The 22,562-nt window shown below is 46.3% G+C and overlaps 1 protein-coding gene across 4 annotated transcripts in view; it reads right to left on the bottom strand.

Annotated features, from left to right (window-relative positions):
- The window catches only part of LOC115470142 (neutral ceramidase-like), a 160,602-nt gene that overhangs the window by 36,422 nt on the left and 101,618 nt on the right, over window positions 1-22,562 (bottom strand). For all 4 annotated transcript variants that reach the window (XM_030203090.1, XM_030203091.1, XM_030203089.1 and 1 more), the window contains 3 exons: window positions 8,143-8,229; window positions 1,118-1,222; window positions 939-1,020 (listed from right to left, as the gene is read on the bottom strand). In XM_030203090.1, coding sequence (XP_030058950.1) covers window positions 939-1,020; window positions 1,118-1,222; window positions 8,143-8,229 — 274 coding nt within the window. The remainder of the gene's footprint in view (window positions 1-938; window positions 1,021-1,117; window positions 1,223-8,142; window positions 8,230-22,562) is intronic.

Raw genomic sequence — 22,562 nt, 5'->3', positions numbered from 1 at the left:
TATCACAGTATGCAGTTGATTTTGTTCATGAAGCAGCAAGTAGCAATAAAGTTCTTCTTTTTGTAGTGACGTCAGGAGCATGGGAGTCTCCATATAGCCACCGCTCCCCTTTTTGGAACTTTAAAAGTACTTCTGTAGTGGAGTGTGAATTCAGCTGGCAACAAGACAAATGGAAAGAGAGCCCTATCCCAAGTCCCTGAGGAAAGCTGAATTGAAACCCGCAGTGTCGGGCACATTCTGACAGGAGAGAGCAGTCATCTCTTCGTGATCATTCAATGTCTACAATTTTGGAGCCCTTGGCGTCTGAAGATTCAACAGGGCTCATAAAGCTATGAACACTTTCTTCTATTTTATAACTTATTGGAGTCGCTGGCTATTATCGATTAAGTGCTGTGTTTATAGTTTTGTGATTTCAATACACTTGAGCACTGGGCACTCAAAGCACATTATATAACACATAAAATCACAGTGCGATGGCAACCCAATGAATGAAGTGCTATGTCTTACCCATTAAGTGGTCTTGAGTGACTGCCACGTGGGTGGTTATGTTTCTGAGGGTCCCTCTCATTAAATATATAATCTTGAGTGATTTCTGGTATTTGTATTAGTACTATTTTCCTGGTTTGGGGTTTCTTTATTGTATTATAGCACCAGCGATATTTGGGATTTTTTGTTATTGATTTTTAGGGCTCCATCAGTGACATCACCTATCTGTGGTAATCTTCTGACCCATTTGTCCTTGGAGAATATTAATTCCTACATTTACTGAAGGGCAGTAAGACTTTAGAGTCACTATGAAATAATACCAAAAATGAACATACGGTAACTATACAATTTCTATGTTAACTTTTGGGGGCAATCTCAGCATTGTGGGAATGGTATACGTGGCTAACAAACACAAGCCTAAGTAATTCTCAAATATAGATTTTTTTACTCACCCTGAGTAAAATTCAAAGCTCCAACTCCATCAATGGTTCCAGCCGCAAAACTATAACCTAAGGCTGGTTTGCATGTGTTACCCTGAAGGTAAGGACATAACATCATTTTTAAAGGAAATTCTCATACATAATGCATATTAGAGTTTAAAGACTGTGGTATAACAAAGAGTGATACCTACCGTGTGAGTGGAATTTAATTGTACAGTGACATTACTCATATCTACCCACTGGTGTGCAAATTTGATGGGTCCTTTTATCTCAACAGAGGCTGTTCCATACAATTCCTTACAAAAAAATGCAAAAGCAAGAATGAACTCAAAGCTGTTGTTCTGTACAATAAGCACCAGGACAGGAAATATTGCCTGGTTTGATAAACTCAAAACATGTTATTACATATTGTGAAAACTGTACACATGCGTATTTTAGATTGTACGTACAATTTTATTTCATAGAACCTGTCAAAGAAATTTACAGCTTAATGTCTGCAAAGACAAGTGCTTTAAATTCCTTTGGTTAATCACAGCCCAGTATTGAGCCACCATAGTCTGTGTCAGTTGTGGTAGTTAAAAGAAAATATCTGTATATTCAGCACTGGTATCCGGACAGTCATTGGCACTGAATATCCAAATTGGAGATGACTGATATTATCTAGATAAGGGCACTATTCAGTCTACTATTTGGATAAGCTATCCAGGTAACATAGGACAAACTGGGCTGTTCAAAGTTATCTGGATAGCAGACTGAATAACGTCCTTTTCCAGATAACTCCAGATAGTGTCGGCATGGTCACTAATGATTTTCAGAGACACAATGAGGCTTTTCTATATCTGGGCATCTGCATTTAAGTGCTACATGCATACATAAATGGACAGAAAACCAGCCTTTTAGTGGGTAAGGGCGTAAGTGGCAGCAAAACAGCTATGCGCTATTCTGTAAGGGCGCGTGCAAGTGGCATTCATATGGGCGGAGAATGGGAGGCAGCGGGGAGAGTTGCCACTTTTGAGCACAACTTATAGAATACAGTAAATTATGCGCACCCTTGCTGCATTTACACACCTACAGTTAGACCAGTTCTATGGCTGGAGTTAACTGTGACCATGTACATGTTAGGTGTGCTCATACTAGGTTATGCTAGTATTGCTTCTCACCGTGCAGGTGTTGTTCACTTAGGGGGTATTTTACTAAGCCACAGTAGCATTTTTAGCTCGTGGTAGAAATCATTATATTCCTATGGGCGTCTCGGCATCTACCACCAGCTGATTTCTACCGCGAGCTAAAAATGCTCTCACAGCTTAGTAAAAGACCCCCTTTATAGAATCTGCATAGTACCACTGAAAAACGCTGGTTAAGCCCAAAAAGCAGCACTTATCTGGATAGCACATACTGCTTTTAAATACTGACCCACCCATCTATGTTCTCTGCTGCTTAAGGAAGATTTGGGTGGAGCTTATAACCAGGGCCGGTCTTAGGGCAAGGCAACCGAGGCGACCGCATAGGGCCTCGCGCTCAAGGGGGCCCCGCGCAGCGCGCCTCTGCCCCGCCCCTGACCGCCCGAGTTCCAGTCCCCTTCCCTCTGAATTTTAAAAGTTACCTTGTCGGGTTATAGGCAGCGGCAGGAGTGAAAAGCATGCGAGCTCAGCTGCTCGGCACTTCAGGAGCCTTCCTTTCCCTCTCTCAGCTCTGGTCCCGCCCTCATGGGCGGGACCAGAGCTGAGAGAGGGGAAAGGAAGGCTCCTGAAGTGCCAAGCAGCTGAGCTTGCACGCTTTTCACTCCTGCCGCTGCCTGTAACCTGACAAGGTAACTTTTAAAATTCAGAGGGAGGGAGGCCTCGGAAGGTGGGGAGCCTTGAAGCTGGGAGGGGGGCCTTGGAGCTGGCAAGGAAGTAGGGAGGCCTTGGAGCTGGCAGGGAGGTAGGGAGGCCTTGGAGCTGGCAGGGAGGGAGGGTCAGAGGGAGGCCTTGGATCTGGGAAGGAGGGGGGCCTTGAAGCTGGGAAGGAGGGAGGAGCCCTGGAGCTCGGAGGGAAGGGATGGTCCTGGAGCTCGGAGGGGATGGCCGGCCCTGGAACTAGGGTGGGGGTGGAGCTAGGGTGGAGCTAGGGTGGAGCTGGGGTGGGGCCCCATCAAATTGGTCTGCACAGGGCCCTGCACTTGCTAAGACCGGCCCTGCTTATAACTGTTCTTTGAACTTGCCTTCAACATTTGTTGAGTAGAAGAAGATGTGAGAAGCAGTTTTCCCGTAGAAATATTAAAATCGTTTTGCAGGGTAACGATTGCACAAACTGAATATTAGCACCCCATGGAGATACTGCTAATGAGCAGGTCTCTTGATAATAGCTCATGATCTCTGTCACCAAACCACCTCAATAGTTATGCGCTATCAATGTGAAACGAACGGAGTAGCATTCTCTTTACAAATAAATATGCTGGTTATTACCTCCTTTATTCTTAGTGACTAATAACTGACTAGTTGAAGTTGCAACTTGTTGCTTTCGTTCATATATATAGGCAATGGATTGGGATGCCACTAAGGCTATAGCCCAACCAATATTTTACCCAGCACATCAACAATTAGAGAGCTTGGGATGGGGCTGGAGATTGATTGGTTTTTTGACCCCCTTCAACCACTACTTTCAAGATACAGTTTATTTTTTTGCTCTGCTACTCTAGCAATCCGCATTTCTTGTTTGGTTTCAGTGTGCGCTAAAAGGTTTTAACAGAAATGAAATGAAATAGCACATGCTAACACACAATAGCACATGTTAAAATGGAATGACATGTAGACGTTTCTTTTTATGATCCCAATTAGAATTATTTATTGTAGCAAAAGTGGAGCTAAAAGTCCTGGTTTGACTCCATAGGTAACATTACTATGTGATGGGTTGGCTAGGGAAATTTTGAACTAGCAGACGTCTTTCTTTTTTTTCCTAATTTGGCTTTCTATATCATGGATCCAATTATTTCTCATTATTTGGTGGGTGAATAGCTTGGAATTATTGATATTGTTCAAATGTTTTCTTTTTGTTTTGCCTATTTCTGATGTTACTTATTAGCTTGTGAAATGTTTGATAATTGGTAAATTTAAAAAGGTATAATGATACAACATCTTGCTATCCCATCTATCTTCTTTGGGTATTGCTGGTTCTGTGTTATCCTGGTTCTCTTCTTTTTTTTTCTGATCATTAGTCCAATGCTAAGCCAATGTGCCCTTTATCCTGTGGTGTTCCACAGGGTTTAGTTTTTCCCCACTACAATTTAACTTGGTCCTTAGTCCTCTTGCCTGCCTTATCCAATCTACAGGTATCTCACTTCTACACTGACGACATACTCCTCTTGTTTCCTGCTAACCCCTATTCACCTGCGCTTGGTCCTCTATATCACTCCCTCCTTACCATCTCAAATTGGCTTTTGGAATATAAACTGGTATTAAATAAGCAAAAAACTGTTGCCTGCTGGTTTACGGGCAGCATTTCCATTCCCACCATTCCTCTTGATATTGGTTCTATTATTAAACCAGTAAATTCTTTCCATTTTCTTGGCATAGTTCTTGATTCCCACTTGATCTTTCCTGCTCAGATTTCGAACTTCTGGTTTTCTGATCCTCCGCCAGTTACGTACTGTCTGCTGCTATTTTGATCAGCATACTTTCCACACCATTGTCCTGTCTCTCCTTACCACTAGACTTGATTATTACAATATTGTATATCTTGGTTGTTCTCAGTCCAATCTCAAAAAGCTTCAAAAAATTCAGAATACGGCTATCAAATTCAAACATATTATGGCAGAAAAACATCCATGTGTTAGAAACACCCAGATCCTGCCCCCTAACATGCCCTGACATGCCCCCATGTGATTTGAATGCACTTCTGACAGACTTCATAGAAAAAGATCTAAAAATTGCTTTTGAAAATACCAATTTGAATGTTTTTGTGAGGAAAATGTCCAAATGCAGATTTATGCCACTTTTTGGATGGTTTTCTCTTTTGAAAATGAGCCCCATAGTAACATAGTAAGCGACTGCAGATAAAGACCTACATGGTCCATCCAGTCTATATCTTACGTGGAGGGGCATAATCGAACGGAAACGCCTATCTCCATGGGCGTTTATCTCCGAGAACGGGTCCGTGAAGGGGCGGGCCGAACCGTATTTTCGAAAAAATGGACGTTTTTGAGCTGGGTGTTTGGTTTTTTTAGCGATAATGGAAACTAAAAATGCCCAGCTCAAAAATGTCCTAATCCGAGCCATTTGGTCGTGGGAGGGGCCAGGATTTGTAGTACACTGGCCCCCCTGATATGCCAGGACACCAACTGGGCACCCTAGGTCAGTGCGGTGGACTTCAGAAAAAGCTCCCACATGCATAGCTCCCTTACCAAGGGTGCTGAACACCCAACCCCCTCTCCCAAAACCCACTACCCACAAATGTACACTACCATAGCTCTTAGGGGTGAAGGGGGCACCTATATGTGGGTACAGTGGGTTTTGGAGGCCTCCCATTTACCAGCACGTGTTACAGGTGGGGGGGGGGGGGATGGGCCTGGGGTCACCTGACTGAAGTGCACTGCGGTACCCACTAAAAGTGCTCCAGGGACCTGCATACACGCAGGCCTCTAGGACTGGTTGCTGCTATATAACATTGGCACACCAGTTGACACCGGAAGACTAATCTCTCCGAAAACGTCCTTTATTGGAATAACCGCCTTTACTCACAGTTAACTGCAGATCAGAGGTTGTGCCCCACTGGCAACGAGTCTCCCTGGTACTGAGATGAGCAGTAGGTCAGAGCTGGCAGAATGCTGTACAATGCCCTCTTTCAGCCACATTCAAGGGAAGAACTAAGTTGTCTAACGTGGCTAACACAGGAAAGGGAACTAAAACTGGCTTACAAAAATGGCCACTACTGCATGGACTACAACAGGAAACACAATAGGGCACACTCTGACCCAGTAGGCAGGGGGAAAAGCACCATGGGAGAAGAGCCTACCAACTACCAACATCGTGAGACTGTAACACAAGCTAATGAAATCACGGAGCCCAATACCCTACACCCACCACAATGCAATGCTGATGTGACCCTGTACTGCACCCGAGAGCCACATCTGACCCAGGGAAAGGCTGTGACAGGATCGAACACATTCTGCTGTCATGGAGGTGGATATGGCATTTGAGACTGGCATACAGGCTGGAAAAAAAGTTTGTAAAGTGGGTTTTTTTTGGTGGGAGGGGGTTAGTGACCACTGGGGGAGTCCGGGGAGGTCATCCCTGATTCCCTCTAGTGGTCATCTGGGCAGTTGGAGCACTTTTTTGGGACTTGTTCGTGAAAAAAGGGTCCAAAAAAAGTGACCCAAAATTGCGGTAAAAACGCCTTTTTTTTCGATTATCAGCTAAAGACACCCATCTCTCCTCGGCTGATAACCACGCCCCAGTTCCGCCTCCACCATGCCGCTGACATGCCCCCGTCAACTTTATTCGTTTCCGCGACGGAGTGCAGTTGGAAACGCCCAAAATCGGCTTTCGATTATACCGATTTGGGCGCCTTTGCAAGACAAACTTCTATCTCCCGATTTAGGTCGCACTAAAGGCGTCTTTCTCTTTCGAAAATAAGCTGGTTAGTGTGTTTGAAAAACAGGCATACACATGGGCGGAGAATCTAGACACAGGCATTTCCACCTGCCTTATGGCTGGCACATGTGCTTGTGCCTAAATTATTGGCCCCTATTTTACCTGTCACAATCAAAAAATGTGCAAGTGCTGCCAAACTCACTTCATCAACAATTTAATGATAGCATAATGTGCTCTATTATTATTTTTTCTTTTTTTAGGGAGAAAAGATCTTTCAGGTGGTCATGGCCGCAGTCTCAGTGCTGGCACTTTTTCTTTCTTTGGTCTAAAAACTCCCTTGTTTTATTTGTGAAAACTAAATTTTATAAATTTATAATAAAAAAAAGTGGTGAGTTAAACCTATGTGAACGCACTTATCTTGAAAGTCCAATGGGGCAACAATTTCACTTCAGTGAAGCACCTTCATGGGTTAAGTGCCACTTTACACCACAATTTCTGCAAAAAAGAACACTAGAGTGCACTTAACCCCTGAGGAAGCTTCACCGAAGTTAAATGGTGGCCCCATCGGTCTTTCAAGGTAAGTGCTCTCACATTAATGTTGGCGGAAGCAGACGTTTGGTGATAGAGGTGTTCTGATATCAGAACTCATCCTCAGTCTTTTTAAAGACTATATGCTTATTATCTCTAATTCATAGATGTTACATTATAATTGTTGAAATTGCAGACCCCTGATGCAGTCCTTAGAGCCAAAATACAGTCTGTGTTGGGTCGTTTTCATTGAATAAAGATCTGCCAACCATTGTTCGCTTTTTTGTTTTCTGTGCATGCTATATGTAGTGCCATATTTTACCTGTCACACTAGTATTCTATAAAGAAACGTATACACCTGTTTCCTTTATAGAATAGGTGCCACATAGGTGCTCTGTTACAGAATCACCTTCTAGTTGCCACTGTGAGAATATTCTGACCCATGCTTCAATTCAGTGGCGTAGCTAAGGGTGGGCCCAGGCCCACCAGCCCAAAACTCCCAACAACTGTCCCTCCTGCATACTTTTTAAATAGCAGATCTTCACCTGCAGCGAGCAGCAACTGATACATAGTGCTCGCACTAGCCCCACAGCCATTCCTCTGATGTATTCCCTCCTATGCGGAAACAGGAATTTGCATCAGAGGGAAGGCTGTGAGGCCAACCTGAGCAGTGTGTATTCACAGCCAGATTTTTGTGAAAATCTGTGATTTAAAAGGTATGTAGGAGAGGGAGTATGTTTGAGAACCATATGATATGCAGGTGAGAGAGGGAGAGACCAAATCACTTGTGGGACAAGGTAGAGTTCTTCTGCCCACCCATCTTGGGCCCAGGCCCACCCAAAATTGGGTGTCTGGCTACGCCCCTGCTTCAATTCCAGCTGGCACAAAAAGCAAATGCAAATTGGTTATCTGAGTGTGTTGTTCTCGGGTGACATTTCTGTGGCTCTGTCCCCAAAATAATATGAGGGAATACTTTGATGTTCTTCCAAAGAAAAATAGCTCCATGAAAGATTGCTCTGCACAGCAAGGTACATTTTTGCTAATGGGACACTACCTCAGTGAAGCTCATATTAAAGAAGAAGATATAAACAAGGCTTATCCATAAATGAATCACTTACCTTTGCTTTAGAATAAATATGTTCTCCTATTATCCTTGTGCTTTCAAACATATCGTTTCCAGGACCCATAGCTATACACATTTTAGCCTGATGTGAAAATGAGAAAAATCAAAGCTGCAGTGTAATTACACAACAAACACCAGAGACAGTGAGAGATATTAACAAATTTCAAAGCCTTCATTCAAAAACAGATAAATGACACATTATATAAAGCCATGAAGCGTTTATTTGATGCTTGGGGCATGGAAGAGACATGGGTGGGGCTTCCACTTATGAATACAACTTACAGAATACAGTAAGTTAGATGTGCCCTTGTTTCATTTAGGCGTCCACATTTAGTATCGCAAAGGTGGGGTGTTTATTAACCTATGGAGCAATTAGCACACAAGGAATGTCTAGGGTTGTGTTACTAATTTGAGTTCCTTGAATGGGTTCAGATAAATGACTGTACTAACGCAGCTCTGGCAAAGATAAAATATAAATCTGTTTTATGTAGATAATTATGATCAGTACAAAATAAGTTAGCTTAACAAAATAATTCTCTCATTTGGCAACTAATAAATCACAGAATATAGATCGAATTTGTCACTGTGCACTAATGATTCATGAGTGAATGACAAGAAGCAGACAATTCCTAAAGACACACCCAGTCTATACCCCTTTGCCATTAGCAATGCACTTGAGTTTGAGACGTACGTATCCTGGCATTGTAACATGGGGACTCAGACCTTTATACAAGATGCAGGTGGAGGAGTAGCCTAGTGGTTAGAGCGCCAGTCTTGACATCCAGAAGTGCCTGGTTCAAATCTCAGTGTTTCTCCTTGTGATCTTGGGCAAGTCACTTAGGGGGCCCTTTTACTAAGCTGTGTAAGCATCTACGTGTGCCCAATGCGCCAAAATGGATTTACCGCCCGGCTACCATGTGGCTCTTGCAGTAATTTCATTTTTGGCGTGCAACAGATACACACATCCAAAAAATAATTTTCATTTTTGGATGCACATATCAGACGCGCATAAGTCATTACCGCACGGTTACCGTGTGAGACTTTACCGCTAGGTCAATGGCTGGCAGTAAGGTCTCAGATCCAAAATGGACACACGGCAATTTTCATTTTGCTGCACATCCATTTTAGGCAAAAATTTTAAAAAGGCATTTTTTGTAGGTGCGCTGAAAAATAATTCTGCGTGCACTCAAAACATGTATCTACACTACCGTAGGCCATTTTTCAGCGCACGTTAGTAAAAGGACCCCTTAATGCTTCACTGCCTCAGGTATAAACTTAGATTATGAGCTCTCCAAGGACAGGAAAATACCCAGTGTACCTAAGTGTAACTCACCTTGAGCTACTACTAAAAAAGGTGTGTGCAAAATCCAAATAAATAAATACCAGTTTATGCACATCTCAAACACGAATAGCCCTTTCAAAATGACAGCCTTTATATGTATAAAAAAGCTGATTTATACATATAAACCAGATTATAAGCATATGTAGTGATTTTTAGAAAAGGCGCTCTATAAAGCAACAGGAGGAAATTTAAAAGAGGCATGTTCTGAGCATGCTTTGAGTGGTAGACTATGAAAGTCATGAAGAAGAAAATGAAAAAGCACCATTATCATCACAATCCAAATCTAGACCTATAGGACCAAATTCTATAAATTATTTATTTATTTAATACATTTATACTGTAGGGGTATGTCCCTGTGTCTCCCTTGCTGGTCTTGGCCTATACAAGCCTATGACATCTTGTTACTAGAAGATGGCTGCTGCAAACCTCTGACCTGCATATCTCTGTGTCAGAGTCCGCTTCAGTTTGTGGAAAATCACTGACAGGCTTGCTGAAGCCAAGGACACTCTGTGCTCCAATTATTCCCCTTCTATCTCTGAGATGATGAGAAGGGAGGCATGCATAGCACCAGAAGTTACCATTTCCAAGGTCACAAAGAAAAAAACAAGAACTCTTCTTGCCATGCACAGGATGGTACAAGAGGATAATTGGTATCACCTGACCGAGAGGCGCTGGAAGAGCGGGAAGAGTTGGGGAGTTAGTTAGTCGGAATCCTTGGAAGAATGTGGAGGTGGAAAGAAGACCAGTGACCTAAGAAGGTCCACCAACTGATGAACTGTGTATCTGGAAGAGTACCGTGTGGTTCAGCAACCTGCAAGGTGTGACCTGTGCCTTTGCTGACTGCTGCAGAGTGCCTGTCGTGGCTCTGACGAAGACTCGCTGATCTCTCAGCTTGAGTCTGGGAGGTAACCTGTGCTACTCCTGAGAGGCGTCCCCGGAGGTCAGCCTGCCTGGTGAGAGACAGTGATCTATCTCCTATTAGTCTGGGTTAGCGAGTGGTGATTACCTGAGCATAAGGCTGGTGTTAGTCATAACCTTGGTCAGGAAAGAAGCTGCTAATTACCATACTACCTCATAACATAGTTATTGCATTCTAATCAGTTGTGCAAGTTTACCTAGCAACCAGTAAGAAATGTGTGTAGTGTGAGAATATAGTTGTAAGAATTACTGCCAGTATTTTTGTTCAGCCAAAGCTTTGCCAAATTTCTATTTTGTATATATTTTTTTATATTATCCATAATAAAGCTAATATATATCAGCCTGATTTCTCAGCTCTCTCTCTCTGACCGAAATAGTGGCATGTAGCTCCATAGCCAAGGTTTTCCCCCTTCCCCTAGACAGAGAACAGAATATTTTGCTTGCGGATAGTTCTGTTGGGAAACCTTGTTTCAGGTAATTTATTATCTGGGAAATCCGCCTACAGATATGGGGGCTCAGTCACAGGATCTCTAAGAGTTGAGAAAAGTATTCCGGTTTGTGTTTCTGTAGTGAGAGAGAATTGCTGCTGTGATATTAAACGCTTTGTTGAAGTCTGGATTCGTTCTGCGATTCCTTGCTCTGTGTCTCTTAGACTGTTCAGAGACGTGCAGGGGGGGAGTATTTTGGCTGTGTCTCATCAGGTTTCTGTGTGTGAAGCTGCCTGCAGGCTAAGCCATAAATCTCGCCTATTTCTGGCTGGTTAGTACAGCCTGTGTTTACTTTAGTGCTTACAGATAAGCAGAGATCATGTCAACTCGTACAGTTACGCATTCTAATTTGGAATTAGAAGCTTTAGAAATTCTGGTGTCTTTCACAAAACCGAAGTTGAAACAAGAGTTGACTGTAACCTCTTTATTTAACTTGTTTCACAAGGTGGGCGATGATAGCATAGCCGCATATTCATCAGCAATTAACCGGGTGATAACTAATAAAGCACGCCTTACTGTCCCAGATCTAGCTGAATTAAGCTGTATTCTCCTGGCAATTAAAGAATATAATGCAAACCTTAGCTCCGCTCAGCGGGAGAGGCTACAACAGATGCAGAGCACTGTTGAGACTCTACATAAGGAAAAGGCAGAGTTAATTGCACAGGCAGCTGATAAGCAGAGGGAAAATGCGGACGCCACCCAGGTTCAGGCATGCGTCCAATGTGTTGTGCTCAAAGAAAAATGTTCTGCTATTGAGATGGAAAGATCTAAATGGGAGGAACATGCTCTCTCCCTGCGTAGAGAACTGAAGGAGAAGGAGTCCTCTCTGTGCTCTCAGGCCCAGCGTTTAGCTGATATGAATCACGAGTTGGGCGTGACGCAGCAAGAGTTAGACCGGCTTCGGTTTCTCTATCAGGAAGAGAAAGAAACTTCCCAGGGGTCGCTCGCTGCCCTCCGGTTAGAATTGCAACAAGAAAAAGATAGCCTTAGCTCTGCTCAGCAGGAGAGGCACAAAGCTAATCAAGAAATGACTGAGTTATGGGAGCAGAATAGAGAGCTCACACTGAAGCTACATAAAGCCCTTCAGGATAACGATGCCTGTGTAAATGCTTTAGATCTGTACAAAGAAGAATTAGACGCTATGAGTAAGGAGATCTGTAGCCTGGAATATGAACATACTGTAATGCCTATGGAGTTGCTAGACAGTGATGATGCCCAGTTACCTAGCCCTGCGCTGGAACCTGCCAGACTGTCTGATCGGTACTCCAGATATGATCAGCAGCTGGACACTCAGAGCTTCCAGTTAGGCTCCAGGGATCAGACTAAGTCAGCCCCTCCCCAGTACAGTACCATAGATCCTGAGACTTACGACGGCATGCAGGAGCCTGGACTCCGCCCAGTCCGGTCAAGGAACACTGTATCTCTTGGTGAGGCCCACAGGGTGGAGACACCTATGCCTCTCCCAAGAGGAACACAGCTTAGTGCACTATCTGAGGTAGACACCGGTACCATTACACACATGCTCCACCCAAGAAAGGCACAGCTCTCTGCCCAATCCGATGAGGTCACTAGGAATCGTGGGCCGGTGCCCCTCCCCAGGAGGTCAACGCCCCCAGCCATACTGGATGACATCAGCAGCATCCCCGCCTCCCAATACCCTTCCACTACTGGTAAGCAGCAAAATTCCACTCAGACACACACAGTTACTCCTTTATCTAGAGAGCAGCACAATCAAGTAATGAGAACACTTCACGCTATGATTGTACCTTTTAAGGAGTCTTCAGGGGTTACCATACACGCTCACCTGGATAGTGTGCATGACCTTTTTAATTCACTACAGGTTTACGCCGAGTCAGATAAAAGAGCTCTACTGAAATGGACGTTTGCGGCGGAGTGCCAAACGTATTTAAAGGCCATTTTAGCCGAGCATAATGATCTATTCACAGTGGAACAAGCCCTGAAGAAGCGGTATGGACTGTTCGCGGATCCCACAGAGGCCAAAAGAGCAGCATATAATATGCGCTGTGGTCCAAATGAGAGTCCCCATGAATGGGCCTATCGCCTGAGGGAAGCATTTCAGGAGGGGGGGGGGGGGGCGGACCCTGAGACCCAAGAGTTTGAAGTTGGAGATTTGAGAACTCTCTTCTCAAATCTCCAACTTCAAACTCTTGGAAAGGCCTGCCCAACCACGTAAAAGTGTCTTTAGCGGGTTACCAGAAAGAACCGTTCTCCGTTATGTTGAAGCGGGCTGAGGAGGTTTTTGATATGTGTCGCACACAACCCACGGGGGCGGCACCCAAACCGGCTGCGAAGAACCGCAGCCCGGGGGCTTCACCCAGTGTTTGTGATGTTTCCTCCACCCTTTCTCTGGATAAGGTGGCAAGCCCTCATGCACAAGTCCGGGGTGGCAGTAATCAACCACGCTGGCCGAGGGATACAGTGCCCCCTGCTGCTCAGGAAGATCAAGAACACCCAAGAGGGCGACACTATAATCAGAGGAAGCGGGCCCAGGAAAAGATCCGGTCCCTGCAGGCACAGCTGGATCAAACGATAGAGCAACATCGGAGTCCCGACCCTGAGGAGAAGATCAGGGCCCTAGAAGCCCAGATTAAAGCATTGCGGGATAAACAACAAGGTTCAAGTTCGGGAGCATTGCAGCAACCCCCATCTTCCTACATGAGAAGAAACAATTACCCAGGGAACAAGGATCAGGTCCCCAATAACATCAGCAAGACAGGGCCTAGTGTCAAGTCCATTGAAATCTCTGAACACCAGAATACAGAAGAAGAACCGGCATGACTAGGTTCGGCTCCTTCTTCACCAACCCTTTTGCCCATTGTTCAAGTAGATGCTGTGTCAACCGTCAGTGAGGAGTTATCTGATGCAAATGCAGATGCCCCGCCCTTGAACCCGGAAGGGCCTCTATGGAGTGACTCGATTAAGGAAACCAGGTACTTTATGGGTAACCTTACTCCTAAAGGTTCCAGATATACCATGGATCTGTTGATTCAACAGACATTTTCTTGTCAGGGTCTACTGGATACGGCCTCAGAAGTGACTTTGATTACCCAAGGCCTGTTTCAGAAACTTGAGGCATCTTTAGCGGAGGGTCGAGATAGCTTGAGCGTCACCCCATGCAATTTCTCATTGGAGGCTTATGGCAAGCAGAGCATTGGTACTGTGGGTCAGGTGTGGCTTTCCTTACAGCTCGGGGAAATGTACATCAAACACCCCACCATAATTACTACCTGTCCTGGTGAAGAATTCTTAATTGGAATTGATCTTCTGAAAAGATTTGGGGCTACTTTGGACTTGCGCCATGAGGTGATCTGGGCCCAAGTTATGGACCCCCTTCCATATGGGAAAGTAAGGCATATGAGCAGAGTCAGTGGTTCCAGTTCTGTGGGACTTAAGGATTCCCCTATCCGAATCAATTTTCAGAATTCCGAAGACCCTCACATCTGGGAGCTCCAGTTGTGTGGTGCACAAGGGGGGGACCAGCGTGGGGAGGTAATCCGGGTCCAGACCGATCGGATAGCTGACATTGTTCTAGGGGATGACAATCTGGAGATCGTGTTGAATAACTCGCCTACGGTGAAAGATTCTCCAGATGACGCCGTCATATCCCAAGAGTTCGCTGATTCCACTTCCAGTCCTGACCCACCACATCCTCGCAAGTTGGTTGATGTCCTACAGAAGGATGAGGCCTACACCATCCCTGTCCAGATAGCTGACCTTACACTTCAGTCCACTTTGCTGTTGCCTAGCGACGTTTCCTTCATCAGTGACACTCTGTTTCACAGTCTTTGCAAGTCTCTGCAGCTACCCTTCAGCAAGGGGTCTTCCACTTCTGTGCAGGTACCTGGACAAGTTGCCAAGACACTTGTGGGAATGTGCAGACTGCCCGTGATCGTGGGACAGAAGTCTTTCACCCACAGTTTCTCGGTGGTCAAAGGCCTACAGGAGTCCTTATATTTAGGTTCCGATTGCCTCGTACGCTTGGGAGTCTATGTGGATCTGGTGAACCTTGTTTTGTGGAGTCGACTTGATGGCAACCCTGTGGAAGTTGAAGCTACGTCTACTAGCCTGAAATCGGGACAGACCATACCCCAGGTCTGTGAAGTAGTCTGTGATAAAAATGTGACCATTCCGGCAAGAGTGAGGGACTTTTCCATCCGGCTCCGTCTTGCACAGGGACAGCGTCTATTGGACAAAGTGGTGTTCTTCAACCCTCATTCCCATTTTCGGGACCAAGGGTTGTGCACCAGTGTCCTGCCATGTTTGGAGGTGACTGGTACTTCCTTTCACTTGTTGGTCACCAATCCGCAATCAGAGGAAGTGTTTGTATCTAATGGAGACCCTTTTGGATTTCTAGTGGGAGAGTCTTTTCCTGATGTCGAGGTAAGTTTGCCTATTATTGGCAGGCTGCCTTCCTCTTGGAACACCTGCCGGGGGGGGGGGGGGGGGGGGAACTGAGAGTCTGTTTACCTCTCCCAGAGGCCTCGTCTCTCTGGAGTTTGTCTGGCCTTATGACGCAATGGGTTCACAAGTGCTGTTGGAAGACGACTTCTTGATTTTGTCCAGAAATATGGCTAGAGTTGTGAATTCTGTGGAAACCTCATCTCTGCAGGTGGACATTGAGGAACAAGTGGAAATTCCATCCAACCAACCTTTCTCTGAGTTTGATGCTATGGTGAAAGATCAAGTGGAACAGGCTGATGCTTGCACTACTGACACGGAGAAGAGGCAGTTGACTGAGTTGCTGTACAAATACAAGGAACTTTTTGCTGTAGACTCATATGACTGTGGCCTTACAGACCTGCACGTCACCAGAGTGCCTACAGAACCAAATAGTAAGCCTGTCTTTGTGCGCCAGTATAAGATTCCATTGGCTTCCTATGAATCTGTACAAGAGATTCTCAATACCTTGGAGGCCAGGGGCATCATTAGGCAATGCAACAGCACCTACAACTCCCCTCTGTGGCCCATCTTGAAGAAGAACAACAGTTAGAGAATTGCCTTGGACTACCGTCAGCTGAATAAGCGAGTACCGTTGTCTAGGTGGCCGATGGCTTCACTGGATCAGAGTCTTGCTACCATCAAGGGGGCTAAGTATTTCACCAGCTTAGACTTGGCATCAGGGTTTTGGACTGTACCTGTACATCCACATGATCAGTATAAACTGGCTTTCACCTTTGGGAAGAAACAGTACATGTGGAACAGGACTCCCTTTGGTTTTCTCAATTCACCGGCTGAATTCAACATCTTCCTACACAAAGCACTTCCAGATGCTGAAGCTCGAGGCACTGTAGTCTATGTGGATGATATTCTGATCAAAGGCCCTACCTTTCAAGAACATTTGTCAGAGATTGAGCACGTTTTCAGACAGTTGACAAATGCGGGAGCTAAATTGACATTGGCCAAAGGACAATGGTGCAAGAAATCTCTGAATTACCTAGGGTATGAAATTTCTGCTGAGGGTCTGCGACCTCAGAAGAAGCGAGTACAGGCCTTACAACAGCTGAAACAACCTACCAATCTCACAGAACTTCATTCCTTTCTGGGAATATGCAATTACTCCAGGCAGTTCATCGACGAGTATGCGGAGATCACCAGACCCTTGGTCAAGCTATTGAAGAAAGACACACCCTGGGCTTCGGGTCCAGAGAAAGCATCGGCGATGCAGACACTCAAAGATCAGCTCAGCCGCTTTCCATGCCTCGCGTACCCTGAGGGGGGTCGTGAATTCTACGTGGACCTGGGATACTCCCATCACTCCATGAGTGCTGTCTTATATCAGAACTATGATTCCGATAAGCGGGTTGTGGCTTATGCCAGCAAAGGCCTATCCGAAGTGGAAAAGAAATATTCAGACTGTGAGAAATCCTTATTGACCACAGTGTGGGCTCTGCAACACTTCCGGAGTTACATCCAAGGAGAGAAGCTAATCGTGGAAACCTGTCATCAAATCGTTGGTTTCCTGGGTAGGGACCGAATCAAATCTGGTCGGGTGTCCAACAGTAGGATAGTCTCCTGGACATTGGCTCTCCAAGGATGGCCTCTAGAGGTAAGGTATGCTCAGAAACATCGTAATGTAGTAGCCCAAGGTATGGCTGATCTGCACGACTGTGCAGGGCATGATTCCCTTGCAGGTCCGTCTGAAACTGATGTTCACCCACGAGAGAAAGAACCTCATCTACACCATCTGTATGATGAGAAGATCTGTGATACAATGCCTAAGGTCTATGTGGATGGTTGTGCCTACCGCCGTGACACAGACCATGTGTTGGTTGCAGGTGTGGGAGTGGTATGGAATTCCACCATACCGGAAGAGACGATCAAGCACAGCTTGGGTTCTCAGACCAACCAGTACGCTGAGAAAGTTGCAGCCTTGGTGGCGGTACAGTCTGCAGTTCAGAAAGGCATTAAGGAATTAGTCATATGCACCGATTCCGATTATGTGAGACAGAACTTTGTTTCTCATCTACCCCTCTGGAAGCAGAACAACATGCTAAATTCTAAAGGAAAACCAGTACATCATGGAAATTTGATTCTGGCATTGGATCAACTGGTACGTGACCATGATATGACCATCTATTGGAAGAAGGTCAAGGGTCATGCAAAAATTGATAGTCCCGACAAGATAGAAAATGACTTAGCAGACCAACTCGCCAAGGAATGTGCACTCACAGGAGAATTATGGCAGTTCTCAGAACCTGATATATTGGCAGTTCACGCTGTCACCCGACGGTAAACTAAACAGCTCTGTGAGACTCCAGTGTTCCAGTGGAGCAGTGAAATCCCATCCTTTGATCTTGTCACGGCTCAGAAAGCAGATCCAGTAGTTGGAAGATTTTATGAGTACATCCAGAATCCACATGAACATCCGTTGACGGAGGAGGAGTGTCAGACTGAAGAACTGAGGATACTCTACACCTCCAGAGAGAAGTTTAAGATCCGACAGGACCTGCTTATTCGTACGAGTAGGCATGGCATTGAGCAGTGGGTAGTACCCCAAACATATCGTGGCATCATGTTGCAGCATGCTCATGATGAACCATGTGCAGGACATCGAGGTGAAGGCATTACCTACAAGACCTTGAAGCAAGTAGCTTATTGGCCCCACATGCGTCAGGATGTGCAGCTGTACACAAGAGGTTGCCTGACCTGTTGTCGTTTTCAGCCCTCCTCTCCTTCACATCGAGCACCCCTCAGGAAGAAGGGTATTGCTATGCCCTGGTCAGATATCCAGATTGATTGGGTTGGACCTGTGGTTCGATCCACTCGAGGCAACAAGTATATGCTCACCGTTACCTGCCTGTTCACCAAGTGGGTGGATTGTCTACCGGCTCCAAATTGCACAGCCGAGACCACGGCTACCTTGCTACTGAATCATGTGTTCAGTCGGTGGGGTTTGCCTATGCGAGTGGATTCAGACCAAGGATCTCAGTTTACCGCAGAAGTGATCCAGCACATGTGGAAGATGCTAGGAGTGAAGAGTAAATTGCACATTGCCTACCGACCCCAGTCCTTAGGACAAGTGGAAAGAGCTAATCGTACCATCGTCACCATTCTGAAGAAGTATGTATCCTCATCAGGTAAGGATTGGGACATGAAGTTGCCACTGGTCCTCATGGACATTCGTGCCACACCTCACCGGTCCCCAGGAGTGTCACCGTTTGAGATGATGACAGGTAGGGAAATGATGTTACCAATTCATTTGCTTTACAGGTCTAATGATGTGAACTTGTCCAGTGCTACTTCCTCTCATGAGTATGTCACCCATTTGCGTCAGCATTTGCAAAGTGCCTTTGCCTTTGCCCAAAAGAACTTGGAAAGTAGTGCTAGAGGTAGAAAAGCCTACTATGATCAAGGGACTACCTCCAAAGAATACCAAATTGGTGACAAGGTATTCTATTTCAATTTTGGCAGAAACAAGGTAAAAGAGAAGAAAATTTTGCCCAGTTGGCATGGTCCTTTCCCTATAGTGGAAAAAGCTTCACCTGTGGCGTACCAAATTCGCCTCAGAAAAAATTCTCAAGATGAAGATAACCTTAAATGGGTCCACATGTCACCCAAGTCATTTGGTTCCAGATGCATGCATTGTTGAAATGACCCAAACTAACCATGAAGCAGAATAGCTTCGTTTTCTTTTGTTTTTTAGCTACAGAGAAAAAACAAAACCTTGAAGATTCGATGCAGTTGCCAAGCAGATTGATCCTGTTTCTGTTCCTGATGTCATTCTTCAAGATGTTCCTGACGCCCTGCTTCCTAATCCATTGGTGGTTTTCAACATTCCTTCCCTTTGTCCCTCATGATTTCCATTGTTTAGTCATGACTGTTGGATTTTCTTTTCCCAAGAATCATTCTTCTTGTTGGGGGGGAATTTATTTGGTTTTATTTTTATTTTAACCGATCCAGTGTTCCTGAAAGTAAAGTTTTGGATGTGTTTGTTTGTTTTTGGGACATTTCATTGACTTTCTTTTTGAACTGTGTCCAATGCTTATGTTTGAAGATTTTCTTCATCATCACCAATACGTGGACCATATTGTTCCCGTTTGATGTCTTCTTGATGTGAGAAGTTGTCCATTTATACCTCATCATTCATCACGGTCCACCCTATTGACTTTGGTTTGGACATTATGCCATTTTTACAGTCTAAGGACTCTCATACCATTGACTTTGTTAGACTTTGTGGAGGTCAACCATGAGTAACTCTCCACTATGCAACATAGCGAATGCTACATACCTGTAGAAGGTATTCTCCGAGGACAGCAGGCTGATTGTTCTCACTGATGGGTGACGTCCACGGCAGCCCCTCCAATCGGAAACTTCACTAGCAAAGTCCTTTGCTAGCCCTCGCGCGCCCGCGCGCACCGCGCATGCGCGGCCGTCTTCCCGCCCGAAACCGGCTCGAGCCGGCCAGTCCAGTATGTAGCAAGACAATACACTTCAAGGGAAGACACAACTCCAAAGGGGAGGCGGGCGGGTTTGTGAGAACAATCAGCCTGCTGTCCTCGGAGAATACCTTCTACAGGTATGTAGCATTCGCTTTCTCCGAGGACAAGCAGGCTGCTTGTTCTCACTGATGGGGTATCCCTAGCCCCCAGGCTCACTCAAAACAACAACCATGGTCAATTGGGCCTCGCAACGGCGAGGACATAACTGAGATTGACCTAAAAAATTTACCAACTAACTGAGAGTGCAGCCTGGAACAGAACAAACAGGGCCCTCGGGGGGTGGAGTTGGATCCTAGAGCCCAAACAGGTTCTGAAGAACTGACTGCCCGAACCGACTGTCGCGTCGGGTATCCTGCTGCAGGCAGTAATGAGATGTGAATGTGTGGACAGATGACCACGTCGCAGCTTTGCAAATTTCTTCAATGGAGGCTGACTTCAAGTGGGCTACCGACGCAGCCATGGCTCTAACATTATGAGCCGTGACATGACCCTCAAGAGCCAGCCCCGCCTGGGCGTAAGTGAAGGAAATGCAATCTGCTAGCCAATTGGATATGGTGCGTTTCCCTACAGCCACTCCCCTCCTATTGGGGTCAAAAGAAACAAACAATTGGGCGGACTGTCTGGTGGGCTGTGTCCGCTCCAGGTAGAAGGCCAATGCTCTCTTGCAGTCCAATGTGTGCAGCTGACGTTCAGCAGGGCAGGAATGAGGACGGGGAAAGAATGTTGGCAAGACAATTGACTGGTTCAGATGGAACTCCGACACGACCTTTGGCAGAAACTTAGGGTGAGTGCGGAGGACTACTCTGTTGTGATGAAATTTGGTGTAAGGGGCCTGGGCTACCAGGGCCTGAAGCTCACTGACTCTACGAGCCGAAGTAACTGCCACCAAGAAAATGACCTTCCAGGTCAAGTACTTCGGATGGCAGGAATTCAGTGGCTCAAAAGGAGGTTTCATCAGCTGGGTGAGAACGACATTGAGATCCCATGACACTGTAGGAGGCTTGACAGGGGGCTTTGACAAAAGCAAACCTCTCATGAAGCGAACAACTAAAGGCTGTCCTGAGATCGGCTTACCTTCCACTTGGTAATGGTATGCACTGATTGCACTAAGGTGAACCCTTACGGAGTTGGTCTTAAGACCAGACTCAGACAAGTGCAGAAGGTATTCAAGCAGGGTCTGTGTAGGACAAGAGCGAGGATCTAGGGCCTTGCTGTCACACCAGACGGCAAACCTCCTCCAATGAAAGAAGTAACTTCTCTTGGTGGAGTCTTTCCTGGAAGCAAGCAAGATACGGGAGACACCCTCTGGCAGACCCAAAGAGGCAAAATCTACGCCCTCAACATCCAGGCCGTGAGAGCCAGAGACTGGAGGTTGGGATGCAGAAGGGCCCCTTCGTCCTGCGTGATGAGGGTCGGAAAACACTCCAATCTCCACGGTTCTTCGGAGGATAACTCCAGAAGAAGAGGGAACCAGATCTGACGCGGCCAAAAAGGAGCGATCAGAATCATGGTGCCTCGGTCTTGCTTGAGTTTCAACAAAGTCTTCCCCACCAGAGGGATGGGAGGATAAGCATACAGCAGTCCCTCCTCCCAATCCAGGAGGAAGGCATCCGACGCCAGTCTGCCGTGGGCCTGAAGCCTGGAACAGAACTGAGGGACCTTGTGGTTCACTTGAGATGCGAAGAGATCCACCAGGGGGGTGCCCCACGCCTGGAAGATCTGTCGCACCACACTGGGATTGAGCGACCACTCGTGAGGTTGCATAATCCTGCTCAACCTGTCGGCCAGACTGTTGTTTACGCCTGCCAGATATGTGGCTTGGAGCACCATGCCTTGACGGCGAGCCCAGAGCCACATGCTGACGGCTTCCTGACACAGGGGGCGAGATCCGGTGCCCCCCTGCTTGTTGACATAGTACATGGCAACCTGATTGTCTGTCTGAATTTGGATAATTTGGTGGGACAGCCGATCTCTGAAAGCCTTCAGAGCGTTCCAGATCGCTCGCAACTCCAGAAGATTGATCTGTAGATCGCTTTCTTGGAGGGACCACCTTCCTTGGGTGTGAAGCCCATCGACATGAGCTCCCCATCCCAGGAGAGACGCATCCGTGGTCAGCACTTTTGTGGCTGAGGAATTTGGAAGGGACGTCCCAGAGTCAAATTGGAGCAAATCGTCCACCAATACAGGGATTCGAGAAAACTCGTGGACAGGTGGATCACGTCCTCTAGTCCCCCAGCGGCCTGATACCACTGGGAGGCTAGGGTCCATTGAGCAGATCTCATGTGGAGGCGGGCCATGGGAGTCACATGAACTGTGGAGGCCATGTGGCCCAACAATCTCAACATCTGCCGAGCTGTGATCTGCTGGGACGCTCGCACCCGCGAGACGAGGGACAACAAGTTGTTGGCCCTCGCCTCTGGGAGATAGGCGCGAGCCGTCCGAGAATCCAGCAGGGCTCCGATGAATTCGAGTTTCTGCACTGGGAGAAGATGGGACTTTGGGTAATTTATCACAAACCCCAGTAGCTCCAGGAGGCGAATAGTCATCTGCATGGACTGCAGGGCTCCTGCCTCGGATGTGTTCTTCACCAGCCAATCGTCGAGATATGGGAACACGTGCACCCCCAGCCTGCGAAGCGCCGCTGCTACCACAGCTAGGCACTTTGTGAACACCCTGGGCGCGGAGGCGAGCCCAAAGGGTAGCACAC

Source organism: Microcaecilia unicolor, chromosome 5 (genome assembly GCF_901765095.1).
Source record: "Microcaecilia unicolor chromosome 5, aMicUni1.1, whole genome shotgun sequence".
Classification (NCBI taxonomy): Eukaryota; Metazoa; Chordata; class Amphibia; order Gymnophiona; family Siphonopidae; genus Microcaecilia; species Microcaecilia unicolor.
Note: the sequence above shows the minus strand (reverse complement) of the source record. Positions and strands in the feature narration are given on the sequence as shown.